General features: G+C 41.6%; 4 protein-coding genes across 4 annotated transcripts; 1 reads left to right on the plus strand and 3 right to left on the minus strand.

The window, feature by feature from the left end:
• Window positions 1-896: 896 nt before the first annotated feature.
• EAE98_007968 (uncharacterized protein) lies at window positions 897-2,039 on the minus strand (the record flags this gene model as incomplete). Its single annotated transcript, XM_038955591.1, has 1 exon — window positions 897-2,039. The coding sequence occupies one exon, from the start codon at window positions 2,037-2,039 to the stop codon at window positions 897-899; it is 1,143 nt and encodes a 380-aa protein (XP_038807885.1).
• Window positions 2,040-5,029: 2,990 nt separating this feature from the next.
• EAE98_007969 (uncharacterized protein) lies at window positions 5,030-6,065 on the plus strand (the record flags this gene model as incomplete). Its single annotated transcript, XM_038955592.1, has 2 exons — window positions 5,030-5,140; window positions 5,193-6,065. The coding sequence occupies 2 exons, from the start codon at window positions 5,030-5,032 to the stop codon at window positions 6,063-6,065; spliced, it is 984 nt and encodes a 327-aa protein (XP_038807886.1).
• Window positions 6,066-9,019: 2,954 nt separating this feature from the next.
• Window positions 9,020-11,657, minus strand: EAE98_007970 (uncharacterized protein). The gene is made up of 3 exons (XM_038955593.1): window positions 11,019-11,657; window positions 10,657-10,958; window positions 9,020-10,589 (listed from the first exon to the last, which is right to left on the minus strand). The coding sequence occupies exons 1-3, from the start codon at window positions 11,471-11,473 to the stop codon at window positions 9,445-9,447; spliced, it is 1,902 nt and encodes a 633-aa protein (XP_038807887.1). The 5' UTR covers window positions 11,474-11,657; the 3' UTR covers window positions 9,020-9,444.
• A 3,705-nt stretch (window positions 11,658-15,362) lies between these two features.
• EAE98_007971 (uncharacterized protein) lies at window positions 15,363-19,471 on the minus strand. The gene is made up of 2 exons (XM_038955594.1): window positions 19,053-19,471; window positions 15,363-18,958 (listed from the first exon to the last, which is right to left on the minus strand). The coding sequence occupies exons 1-2, from the start codon at window positions 19,221-19,223 to the stop codon at window positions 16,049-16,051; spliced, it is 3,081 nt and encodes a 1,026-aa protein (XP_038807888.1). The 5' UTR covers window positions 19,224-19,471; the 3' UTR covers window positions 15,363-16,048.
• Window positions 19,472-22,941: the final 3,470 nt, after the last annotated feature.

Below are 22,941 nucleotides of genomic sequence, written 5' to 3' on the forward strand. Positions count from 1 at the left end.
TGACAAGGGAAGCTCCCGAATGAGCGCATGATGATGTAAAAGAATTACACATTACGGTGTTCTGAGAGAACTAGTTGTGCAATTAAGCGGCTCAATTCTGTCTCTTATCAAATTTGTACATTATGACTTACCAATTCGAAATTACATAGTACTCCGTATATTCGTCCCGACATGTATTGCTAGATGACCTGTTATCCTAACGCTTGCGGACACCTCTCACTTAGTTTATCGACTTAATGAAGTAGCAAACGCCGCGCCAGCTCTCCACATATTCATGGTTGGTAGTCGGGAGATATGAAGACAGAATGTCTAGATTATTTCATGCTAGGTAATTCACATATTCGAGCGCAGCGAGCCATGGGGGTTTGGGGGCCTGCCCCCATATTGTTTTCCAAAGAGATGAACGGCAATTGGCAATAGGGGAGTCGAAGTGGCAAGGAAAATGTGTTGATAGTACAGTGCATATTGAAGCACTCCCACCCCCGCAACGTTAGCAAACAACAACAAAATCTTGACATTTTCATGATCTGATCGTCGAAGTGAGAAATCGGGGGTAAGTTGGAGAATATTGAGTCTGATTTCACGATCAAATGGACTTTGTCCATGGAAGAGAAGAGGAAGTTGATCATAAAAGGCAATGTTTCAGTAGTAAGAAATAGAAAAGTTATCACTGGGACATGGAAAATTCACCGAAGAGCATATTTGGAGACTAAAGTTTTGAAGGTAATCAAATCAATTCGATTACAATGGTTTAAACAGTCGATATGGACAATAGAAGCAATATTTACAAAAAACCTGAACACTGAGCGCAATCTCCTCCAACATCGCCCCCTTCCCCCTTCTATATTGTTTGAACAAACCCTTTGCAGGGCTTATTCATCAAGGTGTTAAGATACTTAACACTTGACACCAGTTGGGAGACCAGCGCACTTGGAGGAGGTCTTACCACCGGTAACATTGACATCCCAGGTCCATCCAGAGCACTTGGCGCAAAGAACGTAGACGTTGGTAGCACTGGAAGAGACGGTACCCTTGACGTTGGAGAAAGTGACATCAGTGATGGGGACACCGGCAGTTGGCGTGCCGGTTGGGGAACCGTTCTCGTAATCTTGTTCAACAACAACACCGTAGGTTGTAATGCCGGAGAGGGTGATGTCCTTGTAGGTAACGCCGGAGACGGATCCAGTAGCACCAGAAACGGTCTTGATGCGGCAACCGTTGGCAGAGTTCTTGACAGTGGAGGATTCAATGATGATATCGGAGACAGTGTTGTCGGAACGTCCACCGACAGATCCGATGGAGAGACCGTGACCACCGGAACAGGTTCCACCGGTGAAGGTGATACCAGTACCGGAGTTGATAGCGAGACAGTCATCTTGGTTTTGAACGTTGGCACCGGAGATAGTGATGTCGCTGGAGGAACCAACATCGAAAGCATCTGTGTTGTGTCCGAGGGAGTTACCGGCAGAGTTGTCAATGTTGATGTTGGAGAGAGTAAGACCGGAAGCACCGTTGATGGAGAAGACTTGGACTGGGGAGTTCAAGATGTTGATACCATCAATGACGGATTTACCCGTCAAGGAGTGGGCGTAGAAGAACTTTGGCTTGGTCTTTCCACCGTTGCTTCCCTTACCATCCCAGTACTTGGCTCCTTGTCCATCGAGCTTGTTGCCAGCGGCACCCGTGACAGTAATGTCAGCTCCGGAGACAGAGAGGAGAGGACCGGACCATTCTTCGTAACCGAAGGTGGTGGTACCCTCGAAGATGACCTGGGTACCCGACTTGAGACCAGTCAAGTCAAGAGTAGTACCGGATGGGACAGAGAGGGCGCTGAGGACGATGGTGGCGCAGGAAGCCTTGGACTTGGAGGCGGCGGCTGCACCAGCAGTTCCGGAGAAGGTACAGGCGGCGGCACGGTTCTCGATAGCAGCGAGAGCATCAGCTGGGTTTGGGGCTGCGGTTGGTGCTGGTGCTGGAGCAGCAGCGACGATTGCGCTCAGCGCAAGGAGGCTCGAGGCCATGGAGAGAATTTGAACCATATTGGCTAGTAGGGTAAAAGAATGTAAGTTTAAAGAGTGAATGTGCTAGACAGTTTGGGAAAGAATGTAAGTGATGATGAGATGAGGAATGAAAAGAAGGTGTTTGAAGCTTCCTTATATATGTAAATACATGATGATTGAAATTCGGAGAAGCATCAAAGAAGTGGAACCCGGTTGAATCCCGCCGTCGGATGTTGATGCGAGATGTCAACAGCGGTAAACCTAACCCGCGGTGAGCCAAAGTATCTATCATGCTATGGTACGTTTTTGGCTCTGCGTACCTAATGTCAAGGTCCGCATTCTGATCACAGCAATCCTTGGAACATCATCAAGCACAAGCTTTAAAAAAAAGGAGAGATTGCCCGTGGAGTAGCAAATCTCACCACTTTCTTATTGAATGGCACACACAGCAAGGGGGAATGAAAGGCTTGGAACATGAAACGAAGCAAAAGAAGCTTCCAACAAGCATAAGAAGCAATCTTGGCTAGACCCTCCTGTATATTAAAATATCATCCCGAAGTAATTTCGAAGTACCGTTACTCCATAATTACTTGTCAAGGTGGTGAGATTGAAGCTCTTCTAGACTACTACCAGAGTACAATACCTCATTTGGCGTGATTAATAAAAAACTAACCCAAAAAGTGATGCGGCGAAGTCGTTGGATGTTTTGAGTTGATGAAATGTCAACAAATGACGGGATGCGCTAGAAATTTGATGGAAGTGTAGAAGGATATGATTGGTGTGGTTAGGAACCCCTGAGATTCTAATTGGTGGTTTTGCGAGGTAGTACCATTCAGTACGGAGCATCGTAGAGATTATGCTTTTGGAATTAGGTGGATCACCAGCTCGCATTACAGGAGATAATATGACTACCAAGGTGGCTTTTTTTTTCATCCCACAAAGTTCTTCCGTCCAATGATTGAGATGAAAGTGGACAGGTGCATGAATCCACGTTTCATCATCACAGGGAATCCATGGATCATTCTTTTTTTGTTGGTACATCAGCCACACTTTCCATACTAATCGCACTTTTCGGACTTTGCTAACCATCTTCACTAAGATTAAGGTACGATCACCGAACGGAAGTGCAACACTCTGAACTTAAAGGCCTGGCTAATGAGAAGTTAAGGTTAATTCTTCATCTTACTCGAGGATACGCAAACACGTGAGCTATACGGCGGGAAAACAACTAGGTGACTAGGTTCAACGGTCATTAGAATGGTAATTAGAATGTCACTCATCGTATCTGATACGGCCCGCGGGTTATGTTCGATAAAATGTAAAATTAATATGTACTTTATCTATACCAAAGTTTAAACATTCCGTGATATACTTTCTAAACTCTCCGTGGTGCACAATCTAACCCCTCCTGCTCCAGCTCCGTCTCCTGAAATGGTATCGCAACAGTAAACCTTACCCCCATCTTCAAGACATCAGGGTCAACAACATCGGGGAAGGGCCCCGACTCCCCGATGTTGTTGACCTGTCATTGCGAGTCTGGTCTGGTCTGTTCTGTACGCTCCACGTTGAACGTCATACAAAAAAAACAGAAAGACATATCTACACAGAACAACACTTACGTTTCTCTGCGTCTACATGCAGTACCAAGATCTCCCCGACGCTGCCGGCAGCCGAATATAGATTCTCGGCGTTGCTTGTTTACCGCCTCCAAGTGATCCCAATTCATATAAATCGACTTGGCTCCCCAATACCCCTATTGGCATCGCATAAGCTTTTGCCAAGTTGTTGCGAGCAACAAGAGATTAATCTATGCATGCAAGAATACCCATTGAATGATATATTAAAACTCCGCAATAGTCCGCACGTGTCCCGCAACGGCATTATAACATGATTGAACAAATCAGATTGTGAATCATTTCGGATTTCGCAAGGTGCATCACGCCCCTCGGCAAATAGACAGAAAGTGGGTGCGAGAGTGGATTTGTTGGGGGAACATGGAACGACTAGAAATTTCTTAGAAACTTGGTTCATCAATTTGCAGGAAAAATTAATTTCATGCTCTTCTGATTACGATTTTCAATCTGTATACCGGTATTGTTCTTTATTATCCCTCTCGTAATCATCAAAAGATCGAATGATGTCTCAATGTATAAAATAGGACTTTGTCATTGGTGGCCTTATATTTCATTCCACATGATTCATTGTCCATTTAGGGTATTTACATTATATTTTACTTTTTTAAAAATCTAGAATGCGCCGAATGGTCTGTCCGTGCATCTACTCAATCTCTCACTCCCTTGCACTTGATTTCAGGTCAGGGGGAGTACGACTCGTCTAGACTTTACTTGTATTTCCATTGGCGAGAGGCGTTTCATGTTTCTGCAATTTTGGTGAAGAAGGGCTTTCACGACGGATAGCTTGTTTCGTAGATCAGATGATCAAGCAGCCAAGCAGAAGAACTTTACTTGAACCATTGTTTGTGTTTATCTGATTAAAATATCCAGAAATAACTTGACGAGCAGACTAGATGTGACGAATTGACTAGATTTGCTAACGTCATGTTTATGGCCAAAATGTATTTCATCAACATGAGCTCCCTTCTGCTAGTTGTGTATGGATGGAATAAGCACAAGCTTTCTGGCTGAACATACTAATGTAAATCTGGCGAGCTGCCCTGTATAAAAGCGGTTATCCAGGCCTCATTGAGCGACCCCATCTCATATATGCAGGGTAGTGTCAGGGTATACATGCGTGCAAGTGTGGGGTTGGTAGCTCCTGACATCTATGGGCGAAACATTATTCACGGAATCCCATTCAAAAGTTGTCTATCGGGAAATTTTCCATGTTTCTCTACCCTCGGCGTGGAATTCGGATTCTTCCACGAAGTGTTTCTTTTCTCTAATGCTTACGCACGCATGATGTGATTGCCCTATGTTAAATAGTCTGGCTTGGCCGTCGAAAATCAAGACAACCCAACCCACTCTATTCAATCATTCATCCGCATCTTCGTTCTAACGTTAATTGCCAAGATGCGTGTCCTTCTTACCCTCAGTTCTTTCATTGCTGCTGTGCTGGCCACTGCTCGTACAACACCCCCCTCGGGTGCTATCACTGCTGGGTCCGGAGGAACCTACTCTACTGTAAGTTGCTTATGTATCCACAAGAATCCGCTTTTACTAACCAAGCAAATAGTTCCAAAAAGCCGTCAATGCTCTTAGCAAGACCACAACCTCCGCCCAAGTCATTTTCCTCTACTCCGGAACTTACTCGGAACAAGTGACCATTCCCGCCTTAAAGGGAAAGCTCACCGTCTACGGATACACCACGGACACTTCCAGCTACTCAAACAATGTTGTTAACATCGTACACAGCTCTTCCCTCTTGAGTGGAGCTGCCAGTGATGAAGAAACCGGAACCGTCATTAATTTGTCGGAGAACACCGCTTTCTACAACATCAACATCAAGAACACCTATGGAAAGGGTTCGCAAGCCATTGCTTTGGCCGCCTACAACACCGAACAAGGATACTATGGTGTTGGTCTTTACGGATACCAAGATACCCTCTTGACACAAACCGGTAACCAAGTTTACGCCAAGTGCTACATTGAGGGAGCCGTTGATTGGATCTTTGGCCAACACTCCGTTGCTTGGATTGATGGCTCTACCATTGCTGCTTCTGCTGGTGGTGGATGTATTACTGCTAACGGACGCGCAACTTCTTCTGACCCATCTTTCTACGTTATCAACAAGTGCACTGTTACTACCAGTTCCTCCTCGACTGCTGGTTCGGGAACTGTTTATCTCGGTCGTCCATGGTCTGAGTATGCTCGTGTTGCTTACCAAGAAACTTCCCTCGGTAGCATTATTCAGAAAGCCGGATGGTCCCAATGGTCTACCAGCGATCCAAGAACTGATGATGTTCTCTTTGAGGAGTATGATAACTCTGGTACCGGTGCTTCAGGTACTCGTGCTAGCTTTTCAAAGAAGTACAGTACTGCCTACACCATCGCTGGTGTTTTGGGAAGCTCCTACTCCCAATGGGTTGACACCTCTTACCTTTCTTAAATGGGGTATCGGTATGAATCGTAAAAGTAGTAATTGGGGATGGGGAATGAGGGATGTGGTTATCTTCTGATGAGGTATTTTCAATTGTATATAGCTATTTGAAGCTTACATCGCTTTATGTGCATAAATATTATGGCTTTTTTGCTGCAACGAAATCTTGTTATTCGTCGTGTTTCGTATTGTGAATATGTGGTGAATTGCAGTTTAGTTTTCGTTTTCAAATATCTAAAGCATGCCTATTGTTAGTAAATTGTGATCTCGTACAACACTGTGTGCATTTCCATAGTTTCACCTCCATGAATTCCAGACCTCAATCACCTCCTTTCCACTCAATATCATTCCAGTCATCCCTTTTCTTCAGAATTATCTCATGTATTTGTATTAAACGAACCAAATCTTTATTCCCATTATAGTTATAATCATAACTCACGTTATTCTCACCCGTCCATCTTATCATTATTATAATCCGAACAGCGTAAATTTCAACCTCGAATGAAGATGACTACAAAAAAGAATATATAAGATTTCTATCACCATTCTCACTTCCATTCTCATTCTCATTCTCACATAAAATCATTGCCCTTAATCATTCTAATTTTCCAAATGTACTTAGAATCTGTATTCGTAGATAGAAAGAAGTATGAGTAATTTGTAAAATAAAATAAATGAAAGAATAGTATTTTGCTTTGAAAACGTTTATATTGACTGATTACCTGCTCAAGAGCTGATTAAAAATCTTCTCTGATAATCTTGAATAGATGGGTTTATTTGGTTAGTGATAGACAGCTCTGACTTGATATTGTGTTGAAATGTAATTGAGGGATATTATACATCTATTTTGTATTATCTTACATCGAATCTACTAGTCCTAGTACTCCTAAGAAAATCTCAAATCAGCTAACTCCTCACTCTTGACTTCCAATCCTCTCCTCGTCTACTTTTCTATAAATATACAGTTAAATAAAACCATCCTCACATAATTTGCCGAAATCCTACAAGTAGTACTCCCATATATCCATCTTCTAAGAATCACTATAATCTCTGAGAAAAAAACGTTTAAACAAAGCAACTTTTCAACTCAGTACTGTTTCTCAAATTAACTACCTACTCAAGATTCAAGATTCAAAATTCAAAATAAAAGTTATACTGATCAGACCCATCTTTCATGTTCTTATTAGCTAAATTTCTATATAGCGTAGTCTATATAGAGAGATATTGTTTCTTCTATATATCTTTATATATATATAACACATCTTAAAACTAACTCTCTTCTTATATTACATTCCTGAGCTGAGTAACTTAAGTTGGTTGAATCAAAACAAACATACTATAAAGAAAAGCTGGTTATCTATTACTGAATCACATTACTCTATCAAAAACACACAAGTACATTTACTGTCTCTTTGAAACCCATGCCCATCAAAATGTTCCCTGTTTTTCATCCCTCTCTCACATCTCCTCCCCCCTATTATCCATTCGATGTTTCTTAAACCCCCCTCAAACCAAACTCCCACCCAGCTGCAAAGTCTCCTCCCTCTTAAAAACCCTTTTCATGAACTAACAAACATCACAAAAAAATATCAAGATCTCTCCAAAGTCAAAACCACTCGAAAACTTCCACATCAATAAGTAGTATCTGCCTACATCCATACAAATCAAAACTTGAAGTCTTCATTCCAAATCTCAAAGTCCTCACACTTGTGCGCTGAGTGAAGAAATTACACATTTGTAATAAAAGTATTATATCGAATTCTTTATATCAAATTATATCATATCATATCATATAGAATTTAAGTTTGAGTTCTTACAAAATCTATTCTTATATCTATCTCGTGAGACTCTGTATACTATGTATTTAAAATCTAACTGAATGTATTTCTATTTGTTCACCCATCCATTCATCCATCTGCCCCCATCCCATCCCATCTGATCCAATCTTTCTCTTGTTATACTTACTCTTACAATACGACCCAAATTCCACTCACCCTTCATTCATACACCTGCTATACCTTTTATCTAACCTCCTTCATCAAGAAGCATTCACATGTAAATCATAATAGAACAAACTCTCGCCTAAACATAAATATACAAATACAATCTCTCTCCCTTCTCTTCTTTTCTTCCCTCCTCAATAATTTCATTTCCTCTCATTAATATTCCACCCTCATTCTTGATTCTGATCTCTCAATTCTCGATTTTGAAATTCCTTCTTTATCGTTTTATGATATCACATCACCCCCCCCCAACCATATCATCCCCCATCCTATCTCTAACCCTCAACCCCTCCATCTCGATCCTCGATTCCCAAACTCTCAACTCTCCAACTCCCCTTCATCCCGCTCCCCCCACGAAAAAACATCAGAATTTCAAATTTCAATTTCAAAATTTCATCGAAACCTCACAAATCATCATACCCAGGTCTCAGAAATCTGCCAATTCTGCTCAAACCATCCTCCAAACCATTCTACAAATTCATTCATTATCCTCCTTATTCTTTATTTCTTCCTTGTTCTCTTCTCAAATCTCCTTTCTCACTTACATCTTCTTATTCACATCTTCAACATATAATATAATATAATACATGTACCTACTATCTCATCATCACCCTCACCCTCACTCTCACCCTCACTCATCCTCACTCACTCACAACCACAACCACAACCCCCAACCCCCAACAAACCAAAATTCTCATATCCTCTACTTCAACCCCGACTTCAACCCCAACTTCAATACAACATCGCCCAATACAACACAACACAAAACACCCCAAAACTCATAAACAACTATCAGAAATCTATCATTATTTGGAACTCACTAACACTAACGTTAACACTAACATTGACACTAACATTAACACTAACATTAACACTAACATTAATACTAACATTAACACTAACATTAACATTAACATTAACACTAACATTAACACTAACATTAACACTAACATTAACACTAACACTAACACTACCACCTACTATACTATCAACTACTACACTACCAACTACTACACCACCAACTACTACACTCCCACCACACAATCTAAACCCCACCACTCCCCTCAAGTAATATATACAAACACCATAATACAACCCCACTTTCTTTCAAAAAGGTCATCGTTAATTAGGTATCTATTATTCATCGCTTAACTCTCAAACTCCTGGATATCGCTTATTTCCTTTTCCATTCCTTTTCCATTCCTTTTCCTTTCCCTTTCATTTCCATTCAATCCTTATATCCACTATAAATATTGACTTTTTCTTCATCCCATCCCCATGCGATTATCTCATGGCATTAAAAACTATTGGTATCTTTATCTTCCATCTTCCATCTCCTCATGAAATCATAATCCATTCACCTACACCCCGCCCCTCTCTTCAAATTAAATCCTAGCCTCCTCTCCCTTCTCCTTTCCATTAACATCTCTATCGATCTCTCCATTCCCATTCGTACTCGTACTCCCTCCTTCCTCCTCATCCCTCGGAGCCTGCTGCGTGGGATAAACCGGTGCAAACTTACTCTTCGCCCTGAGCTTCTCTCCATACATATAAAAGCACACTGGAATCGGCACCAACACAAGTGCTACACAACCCAACAATGTTCCCGCCCAATTGACTCCCATTGCCTTGAACATATATTGTGAAAACAACGGGAATCCCGCTCCCGCCAACGATCTCAACAATGTATTTGCCGCAATAGCCGATGCTGCAAACATAAGGTATGCATCCACAAGATAATTCAAACTTTGCAAAAAGATTGCCAAAAGTCCAAATCCTGTAAGTAAACCCGAAAGAGTGGGAACGATCCAATGAATATCAGCTCTATACCCCGACCAACCGAACCAAAAGAGTCCTGCTGCGAAACTCACTCCTCCAATAATCACCGGTGGAAGACGCCATTCAGGAACTGGAATACCGTTGTTTGCTGCTAATTTACGATTGTAAGATGGTTGAGTAAGAACGACGTAGATACCTGCGACTAACATTCCAATGACCATACCGAAATATGGAAGGCCGCCTACGCCACCTGTGAAACCGTGGATTTGTTGGAAGACGATTGGATAGGCTGTAAGGAAGAGGTATAGAAGACCGTAGATGAAAGCCATATAAATAGATAGAAAAAGAACGATAGGTTCTGATGCCAAAAGTCTAAGAGGACGAGAGAAATTCTTGGTGACCAATTCACGGAAATCAATCTCGATTTCTTCTTGTTTGGCGTGAATACCCCAATTTTTGGTTCTTCTTCTGAGCTCGGCTGCTTTTTCGATCAGGATGACTGGTGGGTAGGTTTCCGAAAGGAAGAAGAGATCTAGGATGAATGCTGCAAAACCCATTATCGCAACCAACCATTCAGTCCAACGCCAGCCGAGATGAGATTCAACGATGAATCCACCAATGAAAGGTGCTAGAAGAGGTCCAGTGAAAACTGTCATCGAAAATACGGTAATAGCAAGTCCTCTCGTTTTATTATCGAACATGTCCGAGAAAACAGCGGCAACAACTGCTAAAGGAGCTGCACCAAACATACCTATTCATCCAATGATTAGCTTTTGTCTATGCCAAATCTCGAAGCGAGAAAATAGTGGTATACATACCTCCCCAAAATCTACAAATCAAAACTGTTTGTAAATCCTTCGCCGCCGCGACTGCAACTTGGAAAATCGAAAATCCAAACATAGAGAGAACAATTGGTAATCTTCTTCCCTTCAATTCCGACAAAGGAGCCCATAATATTGGTCCAAAAGCGAATCCTAAAACATAGAACGAGAGTCCTAACAATCCTACTTCCGTGGAAACATTGTATTCCGCTGCTACAACTCTGGTTGCTGTTGAGAAAATACTCGATGTAAATGATGATACTAATGTTGTATAAGCCAACATTACTGCTGTAACAACCCTATTTCGATCGATTAGCTTCAGTTGAATTGGCGTAGTAGGAAAACTATTGGGAGCTCACTTCTTCTTCATCGGCCAATTAACAGCATGAAGCGGATCATCTGGTCCATCAAATTCTACCACATATTCTTCTTGCGCCGGTAGCAATGGAGGATACTCCTTTCCTAGACCCATCAACGGTAATGGTTTCTCCTTCGTACTGAATATCCTGGTAAGTCTACTACTCCTTCCCGTCGCAGTTCTTCCTACCGTCCCCGTATGCTGCGAACGCGCAGTTTGAATGCGAGATATAACAGTTGGATGCCGTTCTAAATCAGCTTGTGTGGGAGCTCGAGAAACTGTAGGACGAATTGAGGCATCGGAAGAAGTGGTCGAGATGGAGGATGCAGTGGGTATACGTTCTATTTCGTGGGAGGGATGGCGGGGTAGAGGAGAATGGATGGGAGATTCGACGGAATAACGTTCTGGAGAGGCATCACGCTCGGCGCGTACTATTTCTCGATCTGCCTCATTCATGGCTGCGATTGTGATGTTGTGGTTGTTCTCAATTGATTATTGTAGTTGTGTTTATACTCGTCCGAGTAGTTATCGATGTATAGGTATGGAGAGATAAGCTTATCAGCACAATGACAATGACGATGAGGATTTAATTAATTGTACGTTATGTATGAATGATAAATGAAAAAATAAAACCTTAAAATTAAAAAAACAAAGGGATCATAAGATATTTATTCTATTTACTCAAATCTAAAAAACTTTTTACACGGGACATAAAATCTTCACTGCCGAAGCATAAAACCGGTTATATGACAAGATATCCATCTTAGCTGAGCTTGGTAAGGGGAAATAGGAAGATTAGTAGAACCTTCTTTTCCAAAAGAGTTCCCACCCCGATCTACCTAGGTAAAGTTCTAAACTCCATCTCCATACTCCGTAACACGACTATGGACGAACTCCATAGTCGGGCAAATTGGGAGAGTGATACCGATCTTAATTTTATGCCGTTGAATGTTAGATCCACTCATACGGGCGCACCAGCGGATTAGATTATAGTAAGTACCTATCAATTTTGACATCAATTCAATAATTCGATAATTTGACAGTTTGACAATTTAACAGCCATCTAGACGTTCCAATTAATCGAACTATTCAATCTGTAGCTAGACGACTAATAAACCCTTAAATTCATTGTGATTTTAATCTCCTATTGGTCACCTCGCCAAATTTCGTGCGTATGAAGCTAAGCTACTGTATGTATTGTATGTATGTATCACTTTGACAGCATGTTTAATAAGCTCTGATTACCCATGAATGTTTGTCTGCAGTATACTTACAGATTGATCGTCATTGCTATTGCGTTTGCCTTCTTAGGATGGAAGATTTTAGATATCAGATATTATACATCAGCTAATAGACAGATGAAACTATCGTACACAAGTTGATACTCGCAATCTCTGATTGCAATTTTATTCAGCCCTCGAATCTCTCATCATCATCATCCAATCTTCATACATAATCATACCATTTCTCATTCATCTTTCCTCCTTTTCGCTCTCATCTAGTAAGCCTTTCAATGTAGATGTATATTTACATCTACATTACATCTACATCTCCTCTCACCGAACTCACACATCACCATCACATCTAACCCCTAACATACGATTACCACACGTCCAGACTCCCTCGAGCTTAACACCGGTCCGCAACCCACATTGTCCGCTCCGACTCCACGTCGAGTCATCGAGTATCACAAACACACAAACCAAACTCTCAAACTCAAACTCCGCCCCAACCCAACCCCTACCTCAGCTTACGTCCTTACCGTCCTCCACCAAACTTCGTACCATCCATCTTCCGCCCAGTCGGCTATCGGCATCTACACCCCCAAGTCACTTAACCCAACCCGCCTAAATCCATGAGCCGATCACTAACAAACAAATAATAAACACACCGCAATAAACTCCAAACCTTCCAAACCCCCATGTAACGTAGCGGGCCTTCCGTATTTGCAAAAAGTTATGCAAAAAGTTATGCAAGAACCCTTGTCACCCATGCATCAAATTCGAATTCCGAGTAGAGTAGTCACCCTCAGGTTCGCTTTGTAAGACTACATACTCCGTACTGGTGGTACCAAAATACCAAAATGCCGAAATGCGTAAAAGGGAAAAAGAAAAATGACATAAGAGGCGTTGTAACCTTAATTCGCATGCTAAAATCTCTCGTCGATGTCTAACACCCATCCATACCCATACCCTCAAACTCAAACTCAACACACCTATCTACGTAGTATCTATCAATATCTTCAATGTATTTTATCTCCATTATAAACTACTACAAATCCTATAACATATCTATACACCTACCCAGACCCCAATCTCGAACCTTCGATTCCATCCCATTCTCGCTCTCCAAGCGCTCGCTCCTTTCCTTTCCCTTCCTTTTCCTCCCACTCCCACTCCCACATCCGAATCCAAACCCAAACCCAAAACTTACCGCTTACTCACGGTTACAATCGGCAATCCATTCCATCCATTCCTCTACTTACCCGAGCCCTTCAATAAATAACAAATAACGACAATTAAGAATACTATCTCGCTACAGCTACTACTTCGCTCCCCATGTAAAATTTCAATCCAGGAAGAAAAAAAAGTAAAAAGAAAAGAAGAGAGAAAAGAGATAAGAGAAAAGTTTTCTATTCATTCTATTCTTTTCTCTTTTTTAATATTTTATTTCTACTCGATGTTAATATTACTATTACTATTACTATAACCCCCTCCCCTCTAATCGAAATAAAAAAAACAAATACTATCTATCTATTAGAACTTCAAAAATTTAAATTCCCTTTAAATATAGATACTATTATATTATATATATATATATATATATATAGATCTAAATAATAACAAAAAAACTCAAGTTTTTATATAAATAAAATTATTATTTATTTATTTATTTATTCGTTTATTGATTTATTAAAAAATTCTTCAAAAGCTAATTATTACTCAAATAAATACTTACTCAATTTCTATTTTTAATTTCAACTATGTATCTATATAAATTCAGCAGTCCCCTTTTATTAAAATATAAACTCTAACTCTATCTAATTTCAAAGATAAAAAATCAATTTACTATAAATCTATTCTAGACTCTATAGAATTTCAAAGATGAAAAATTAAGAGAGAATTGAAAAGAGAATTAAAGAAAATATCTATATATATATATATATCTATTTAAATTCGCTTACTACCCCTCCTTCTTTCCTCTCTCTTATTTACTCTCACCTCTTTCAAAAATCTAAATTAAATCCAAATCCAAATTCAAATCCAAATCCAAATCCAAACCCAAACCCAAACCCAAACCCAAATCCAAATCCAAATCCAAATCCAAACAAGAAAAAGAGTAAAAATCAAGAAAAAGAAAAAAGACAGTAATAACTTATTTACCTAAATTACCCCTTCTTCTTTCTCCCTACTCTATCTACTCTCTTCTCTCTCCCCTCTTTACCTCTCCCCTCTTTACCTTTCCCCTCTTTCTCTCTCCCCTCTTTATCTACTCTCTTCTCTCTCCCCTCTTTATCTCGCTTCCCTCTTCTCCCTCTTCTCCCTTCTCTCAAAACAAAACAAAACAAAACAAAACAAAACAAAACAAAACAAAACAAAACAAAACAAAACAAAACAAAACAAAACTCTAACTCTAACTCTACCTCTCAAAAACAAATCCAATATTACAATAAAATCAGTAGAAAGGGATAAAATGGTATTTACTCATTCATTCAAATTCGCTCGCTACTCCTCTTCTTATTCCCCCCTTTTCCTCTTTTCCTCTTTCTCTCTCCCTCTCTCTCATCCTCCTCTCTCCTCCCCCGCCTTACACACCAAAAATACCAACCCAACTCTAGAAAAATCCACCTCCCTCTCCCCCTCCCTCTCCCCCCTCAAAACTCCTCTCCCCCCCTCAAAACAAAACTCCACCTGTAACTACACCTGCAACTCCAACTCCCTCTCCCCCTCAAAACAAAACTCCAAATCCAACACTCAGCCACTCGCTTACTCGCTGCCCCTTCTCCCTCCCCCCTCTCCCCCCCTCTCCCTCCTTCTCTATATCAAAACAAGAAGACCGATCCATTACAAGATATAGTAGATAGTAGAGAGGGTGAATTTACAATTTTCTAAAATGGAGAATGGGGAATGGGGAATGGGGAATGGGGAATGGAGAGGGGATTGAGGAGTAGGCGTAGGAGTAGGAGTAGGCACAGGAGTAGGCATAGGAGTATATTATACTATCCCATCCATCCCATCCCATCCCATCCCATCCCATCCCATCCCATCCCATCCCATCCCATCCCATCCCATCCCATCCCATCCCATCCCATCCCATCCCATCCCATCTTATCCCACACAACAACAACCACAACCACAACCACAACCACAATCACAACCACAATCCAAATCATTCAACACCAAGGTATATTTTAAAATTTCTCTCATCTACAATGATAACTTGGTACTTCATACCTAGTATTGGGCTCCACTACACTCCGCTCCACTAAAATACACATACTATCTACCATTCCTTGTATTGCATTGGTATCATATCATGCCACTGTATTTCCCATCATTTCCTTTCCAATGTCTTTCTACTTCCTTCCTCTCCCTTCATACACCTTCATTCACACTTCATCCACAATCATGTAATGTCAATCCATCAACTACCCTCTCAGGCCTCAAATCAAATGCCAAGTTTAAACAACGCCCCTATAACAACATGCCATGGAATCTTCCATATATCGACATGGCACGCTTTCATCGCCACGCGAAAATCACAAGAAACGCTCATGTCAATAACCATGCAACCACATCAATGAAACAAACATGCCCAATTCCTAACAACTCCTTGCTTGAATATAATAACAAACACCATATGCGCCTTCCATGTCAAATTAACATGGTATAATCGTGTAAATGTTGAAATCAAAGTTCAACATTACATTTCCTGTATCGCTCCTTCAAGACATGATGGTGAAAATTTTCAAAAATTGTCATCATGCTTCGGAAATGCAACTCGCATTCCCCATCGTGATATCATATCTTTTCATGTCTCCAAATCAGAATGTTCGTCTACATTCTCCTCGACCATTTCATCTGCCTCTGCTACCTCTTCCACAGCAGGATCATTAACTTCCTCAAAATCTGCATCTGCTTGCGTCATTCCATTTTGACGTTCCCAAACTTCTCTTCTGATTCGTTCATCTTTTGCAACTCTTTGCCTTTCGACCTCCTCGAAGCCTCCAGACTTCTTCAATTTTCCTGATTCAACAAAAGAGGTCAATTCTTTCTGCAGAACATTGCCTCGGCGACCCTCAAGTTCCTTTTGTCGAAGTTTTTCGGCACGCTCAATGGCCTCAAGACGATTCTCGTGATTTGGTTGCAAGGCACGAACTTCATCAAGAACGCCTTCTTTTGCCGCGGCAGGATCAATTGGATCAATACGATTGAGTTTGGAAAGACTTCGACCGGTACCGATATGACTTGGGGATCCATCCTTCAATTGTTCTTTAGTAGCTTGTTCAACGAGTGCAAAGGTTTGTGCGGCCTTCTCCAAATCATCTTGAAGATCTGCTGCAAGGTCTTCTTGCATTGTAATCTCTTCACGATCATTGCAAACTGTCTCCAATTCCTTCTCCCAGATCTTTGTCCAGATTGGTCTCTCACGTTTCAAGAAGTCTTGCATCCTCTTCAACTCCATTGTCGCTTGAGAAATATCCTTGGCAACAGTCTCCAATTGCTTGGGAAGAGGTCGTACACCACGTTGTACAACATCCTTTCGTAGATCTTCAACAATATCTTGAAGATCATCCACTTGTGCAACCAATTTATCGGAATCTTCGCTGAGGTTCTTCTTTCCACCATTGACATAAGAACGTCCAGAATCACCATTGATATCTGGAATAACAGCTTTAACAGCAACACTTTTGACGGAGCTCGCCTTTGTGCGAATCAAAGCCATGGAACTTTGAATGTCAGATTGGAAGCTAGAGTACGTTTGCCTGAGTACTGCAAGATCGCGACGAAGGCTTTGGATTTCAGTAAGTTGAGCTTGACCATTGGCTTTCGATGGGCTGGTATTAATGCCATTGGCGATACGTCCAGTGTCGATCATTGAAAGCCTTGCAGAACTAGGTGGCGCAGATGCGATTCGGGCCATCTCCTTTGCAGCATCTTGTTGGCGATCCGAGACTCTTTGAATTGTAACTTGTTGATCATCCACTGCTGTTTTGACACTCTCGACCATTTTCTTCAATCCTCCTAGACTATCATCAATATGTCGCTTCACTTCATCTAGAACTTCAACATTTAGTACAAGTACAGAACGATCTTTGATATCTTGAAGATCTTCCAATTCGTGACGAACCCCAGATACTGGATCTTGGATATAAATCTCGGGTAGATCAACACCATTGTTGTGGGTATTCCAGGCAAACTTTTCAATGAAAGCCAATTGTAGTCTTGCCATAGATAAATCCTTGTATCCATCAGCAAGGACAAACTTCTTAACCTTGGTCTTATATTGTAAGAAAATTGTGATCTCTTTATCAGGTGGAGGTGGAGATTCTTCGGGTGTAAATTGTCTAGCTTGGCTGCCATAAGGACTTTCTCTTTTCGAAGGGGATCGCTTGTGTTGGGGGGCTTGAGGAGGTTCAGAGGTAACCTTTTCTTCATCTTGATCTTGATCATCAAAGTTTGGAAGAACATCAGGAGGTGGTCCATTGAGAGTTGCACTCGGTCCATCATAATCATTAGTAGACTGTCTTAACTTGTCTTCTGGGGTCTTGACTATAGGACTGTCATTCGAGGGTGGTTCTTCTGGCTGCTGAATTAATGACTCTTGACTATCTTCAGCAATCACACTTGGCTTTCGAACTGGGGATGTCTCATTCTGAATCAGACGAGAATTTGTTCGACCGAGACGTTGGTCACGATTTTGAACAGCTCTCAGCGACTCCCTGGCATCATTGCGTCCTCTGTTTGGTATTGGCGAGTTTTGTGGAACAGGCATCATTGGAACTCCATTGGGAGATGCACCAACAAGTTTTGAGATTTGATAAGCAGAATAACGTCTGGAAGCCCTTCTTTCCAAATCCCCCCCTTTTTGTAAAGCTACCAATGCAGCATTTGTCTTTGGTGGCGGCGGAGGTGGTGGAAAATTATCCACATTCAAAAGATCAGGATCATTTGGACGTGGCATTGGTATAGAGACTTCATCTCCAGGATAAGGTGGAACAACAGGAATGCTCTGCATTGTTTGGCTTGACAGTGTAGATTGATCTGAAGATACTGAACCTCGAGATGAGTCTCTGGGTGGTCCAGCCGCTCTTCTGCTTGATGATCCTGTAGCCGAAGACATCCTCGGAGGTATGTTAGAGTCGGTGGTAGATTGTCCTTTGCTTCCCCTATCATTTGCCACACCCGACTCCCCTTGAAAATTATTTTCCAACCCTTGATTCAGTAATGTAGTCAACCCAGTACTATTACTCGCAATGCTACTGAGGCTCCCATTTCTCGGTATGGTTTCTCCATTTTGTGATGCGCTATCTCGCCCTTGTTTTTGCCGCAGTTTTTGTTGCTTCCGCTTTAAACCATGCAGGAGAGTAATGATTATATCTCTAATTCGAGGCAGGTATTTCTCCAAGCTCTCGACACTTGCTTCTTGACTGAGCGTTGATTCGAGTATATGTCGGAGCAACTCTGGTACATTCCCCAAATCCGAAGTATCAACATTTATTGCTGTAAATGCCCTGCACGCAATATTGAACTCATATCCCAAGCGCACATAAACATCCGAAACTTGTGCGTCTGTCGCTTGATGTCGAGACCATTGTGTGAGGGTTTCGAGAAGTTGTTTCGTGGCGACCAGAAGATGTGTTACGCTCTTTTCGATCTGAGATAATGGTGGGGGGTTTTGACCACTTTGACTACTGCTGCTTGTCGGAGGTTGACCACCCTATTCCAAAATCAACACATTAGCATGCATTCTCATGGACGAGATCGTTGTCGCCAAGGCGAATCAATTACATCAAGGGGAACCAATCACTTACATTTTGTCTTCTCCCGGAGTGATTGCTTTGAACAGACTTGGTCGAAGCCGTTGAATTCCTTGGCTGGGGACCCAAACTTGGAGATATAGCCCTGGCGGATATGGTCGGAGGGGGACCAGGGGAATCCGATGCTGGAGATCGTCTTTGAACGGGTCGTTGAGGTGCTTGCATTTCTGCGACCAATCTAATTATTGATATCCTATGGGAAGTCGAAAGGAGGATTCAGCAAAGAGTCAGCGCGCCATGCACCAAAGTATCCTATGATAACCCGAGTTATTTGGCAAATCAATGCAATTCGATGCGCTCCGATGATGAGAGGGTTAGGAAAGAAATTTGCGGCAAATGAATGTGAATCCTTCGTGGTTGTCGTAAAAGTTGTTCAAGTAGATGGGTATCAATTCGAATGGATTCAATTCAATTCAATCAATCTACACGGCAGGTGAGTGCCTCATGCAAGTGTGCCAGATCACGCTAGTTTAGCCGAAAAGGTTTACTCAGGTGGTGAAACCTTTCTGACTGGGGAACGTTTATAAGAGGGTAGGTCCGAGCTTTGGGGAGAGATTTACAGTGGAATCACATGTTTAAGGGTAGATTGAGGGAGAGGAGAGGGTGAATGAATAACGTGAGTGCAGTGGGACTAGGACAAAAGGAGATTAGTGAGATAGGCAGGGCATGAAGTAAAAATAAGATACTACTCGTACTAGGGAGGTAGTGCAGTGCGTTGATATTAACATTTGATCACTTTGGTGGATTAGGTAAGATGCGAAAGATGCACGACTGGAGTTGTCTAATGTAGAACAACTTCGAACCACTTGACGGTGCTTGTCGTTCACAGACACTTGGGCATTCAGACATCAAATGAATCATTTTAAATAAGTCCAGTTTGGATTTCCATTTTCAGACATCCAAATGACAAGGACTATCCCTGCCGTTCCAATTTTGGGTTCACTCTGCTCCCGTACGAAAGCATTTTATATTAACAGACCAACCTCTTTATTTTAACAACAACCTTGGAATGGTGAGATGGGTGAAGGTAATCTCACCAAGAAAGTCTTTCCTGACAAATGCAGGCGTCCTTCGTATACTTCAGATATAGACGAAGCACTAGAAGAGAGTTAGAAGAGAGTTAGAACGCAAGTCAGAGTTATACATACCTAGTATCCCTAGTAGCTTCTAGAAGTCAAACAAGGCGAAACAAGCTCTTAAAGGGGACCGCGATCACATTACTTGGTCTCCATGTGGATGAAAGAAGTAGAGCTACACCAGCATTTTAAGTTATCCTCAAGCCCAATTGACATTAGAGAGATCCATCGGCCTCGTTAAAGTTTCTTGCTACATGAACCCTCCATCAACCATGACAACTTCAAATTACTTCTCGAAATCAATCATCGAGAGAAAGCATTCCAGACTCAAGTCTACCGCTTGAAGCTTATCAAGCACCGGTACTTTACTGCCTATTATATCATACTAAACACGTATAATCTAGAGCGATACCCACAACCAAGGTATCAGGTATATCACAGGTGTCAGATGGCACTGCGCTCGAGGTACAACTCGGGTATTTTCATACCGCGCGGCAGTGACCAATATTCAACAAATTCAATCCCGTCCAGGCCGCATTCCGAGGCCGTGGGGACATGCAAGCCTTGTTCCTCTTCCTCTGATTGGTTGTTAACTCGACCCCCGTGCAGATGAAGATATCCGAGAGAAAGAAAAGGTACAGCAGACAAACATACATCAGAATGACCTAGGAATCCTCAACAATTTTGTATAGGATTTGTTGATCGTGAAGAATGAATGAGTTGGATGAAAACCAAAGCTTTCTCTATCTATGAGATACTCGACGATGTCCTCACCTCTAGATCATCACATACGTCACGTATTTCCATTCTTTCCATACGAGGTCCCTACCTACCTACGCGACGTCATCCATGATATTTGTAACGTGGCCGAGTACCAACGCGAGAGGATATAAGTTATAAGATGCCACAAAAAGTCCGGTCGTACTTGAATCTTCCATGCAAGTGTCCAATCCATGTAGGGATTCGAAGCTCAGGCCTGTGTTACCAGACATTGAAATATGCCTAGCTCGCCTAGTACCTTATGAAAGCGCTCGGGACCTTGAAGAAGAGGATTGAAAAGCATCTTAAGATTTGGATCGTCTGGGCTAGGTAAGATCAGGCCATTTCGTAATGGAGGAAGCGCTTTCGAATCTTTGTTAGAAGAATGAGAATCCTGTGATTGATGACCTGGTAATTGCCTAGGTAACCAGGCTATTGTCTATGGTTTGAGTTGGATTTACTAAATCATTGTAGAGTATCTGATGAATCTAAGATTATATATTGAAGCGTGATATTTTAGACCATTCTAGGTAGATATTCAATAATTGATTATTCATAGGAATATATACGAACGTCTATATTCTATATAATGCCTGACTACCTACTATGTAAATCCCCTTGAAATAAATATAAAACATCTGTGGTCTATCATCCATCATCCATCATCCATCATTCATCATTCATCATCCATCATCCATCATCACACTCATCAACTTATACCTACCTACTAGGTATGCAAGTAAGCCTGCGCACCAAGGAAGATTATTGTGCAATTGTTACCGCACGCACATCTCATACCAAGGTCAAAGGATGCCCCGGTGTTCGCATATGTGACCCGAGCGACCCAAATGGACCTTTCTATCCCCCTTGTTGAATGAAAATATTGGAATCGCATCTCTGCATTTGCGATCCTCAGCCTATCTGAGAAGCCTTTACGAGTATCTCTCAGTGTGGTCTTGACTATCTAGATACCTAGTACTCTCCATCATGCATTATTTCTTTTTTCCTTTTCATGTGCAGAATGAAAATAAAACCAAGCCCCTTTTTCCTGACAGTCCACCCTCCCGAATTCCACACTTCTTTTATTACTGACTGTATCTCAATCTGATTTCCCCAGTTATGATGTGACTAAACGTTTCATTATGTGGTTATGATGATGATATCTACAAGGCACACACACACACACACACACACACACACACACACCATTTACATCCCATCAAACCCCCATTCGGATTAATGCTCCCGTCTATCGACACTAGGATATGAACTCTACCGGATCCCCGAGATATTAATAACATGGAAAGGGAAGAAGGCTGGACGGTTGACTGTGAAATGGATTTGGGGTCGTGGTCCAGCGAAGTTCCTTGTAGTATGGTCATCGTAGCAGAGAGAATCGTGGAGTAGAGACAAGAGCTCTTGAATGGCTCGATGGATAGGTCCCCCAGTAGCTAGTAAATCAATAACCGTGGATTCTGCCTCGAGGGAAGGAAAAGAGTGGATGGGGCTCGGATGGTGTTGACCTCGAGCTTTTAATATTTAATACAGTGGTCGATTTGGGGCGTGGTGGACTGGTACGGCTGTCAGATTAATCATATCAGTCATATCAGTCATACCAATCATATCATATCGTATCATGGATTAATCAATCTTCACTTATGATCACCCTTTGCAAACTTCATCCTCGACGTTGAAACTTTGACTTCTTTTTCTTTTGGACTTCTCTTCCTGGGTAGTTTACTAGGTACCTTTTTCTTCCTATCCTACTTCTTCTCCTTCTGGCTATATTTAGTAGTCTCTTCAATCAGGAAATACTTTATGAATGATAAAAGTTCGATTAATTGCTAGCTAGTACCGTCAACAAAGATTCGATATATCAAGAAACGTCACCCAAGTCATCCATCCATTGATCCACCGTACAATCAAATATCTCTACGAACACTGGAGCAAACCTCCCTTGGTTCAACAGACAATAGGAAAGAAATCGAAAAAATTACTTCTTTCTCTCTTTACTAATCCGTTTATTTATCTCGAGATAGAAATCTTAC

This window comes from Botrytis deweyae (assembly GCF_014898535.1).
Source record: "Botrytis deweyae strain B1 chromosome Unknown BDEW_020, whole genome shotgun sequence".
Taxonomy (NCBI): domain Eukaryota; kingdom Fungi; phylum Ascomycota; class Leotiomycetes; order Helotiales; family Sclerotiniaceae; genus Botrytis; species Botrytis deweyae.

What these genes read in the sequence shown, in the direction of transcription:
- EAE98_007970 (XM_038955593.1), bottom strand. Translation starts at nt 11,473, where the DNA reads ATGAATGAGGCAGATCGAGAAATAGTACGCGCCGAGCGTGATGCCTCT. An exon ending in AATTGGCCGATGAAGAAGAA is followed by an intron (nt 10,959 to 11,018) that starts GTGAGCTCCCAA and finishes CGATCGAAATAG; the next exon opens with GGTTGTTACAGCAGTAATGT. An exon ending in GATTTGTAGATTTTGGGGAG is followed by an intron (nt 10,590 to 10,656) that starts GTATGTATACCA and finishes TTGGATGAATAG; the next exon opens with GTATGTTTGGTGCAGCTCCT.
- EAE98_007971 (XM_038955594.1), bottom strand. Translation starts at nt 19,223, where the DNA reads ATGCAAGCACCTCAACGACCCGTTCAAAGACGATCTCCAGCATCGGAT. An exon ending in ACTCCGGGAGAAGACAAAAT is followed by an intron (nt 18,959 to 19,052) that starts GTAAGTGATTGG and finishes ATTTTGGAATAG; the next exon opens with GGTGGTCAACCTCCGACAAG.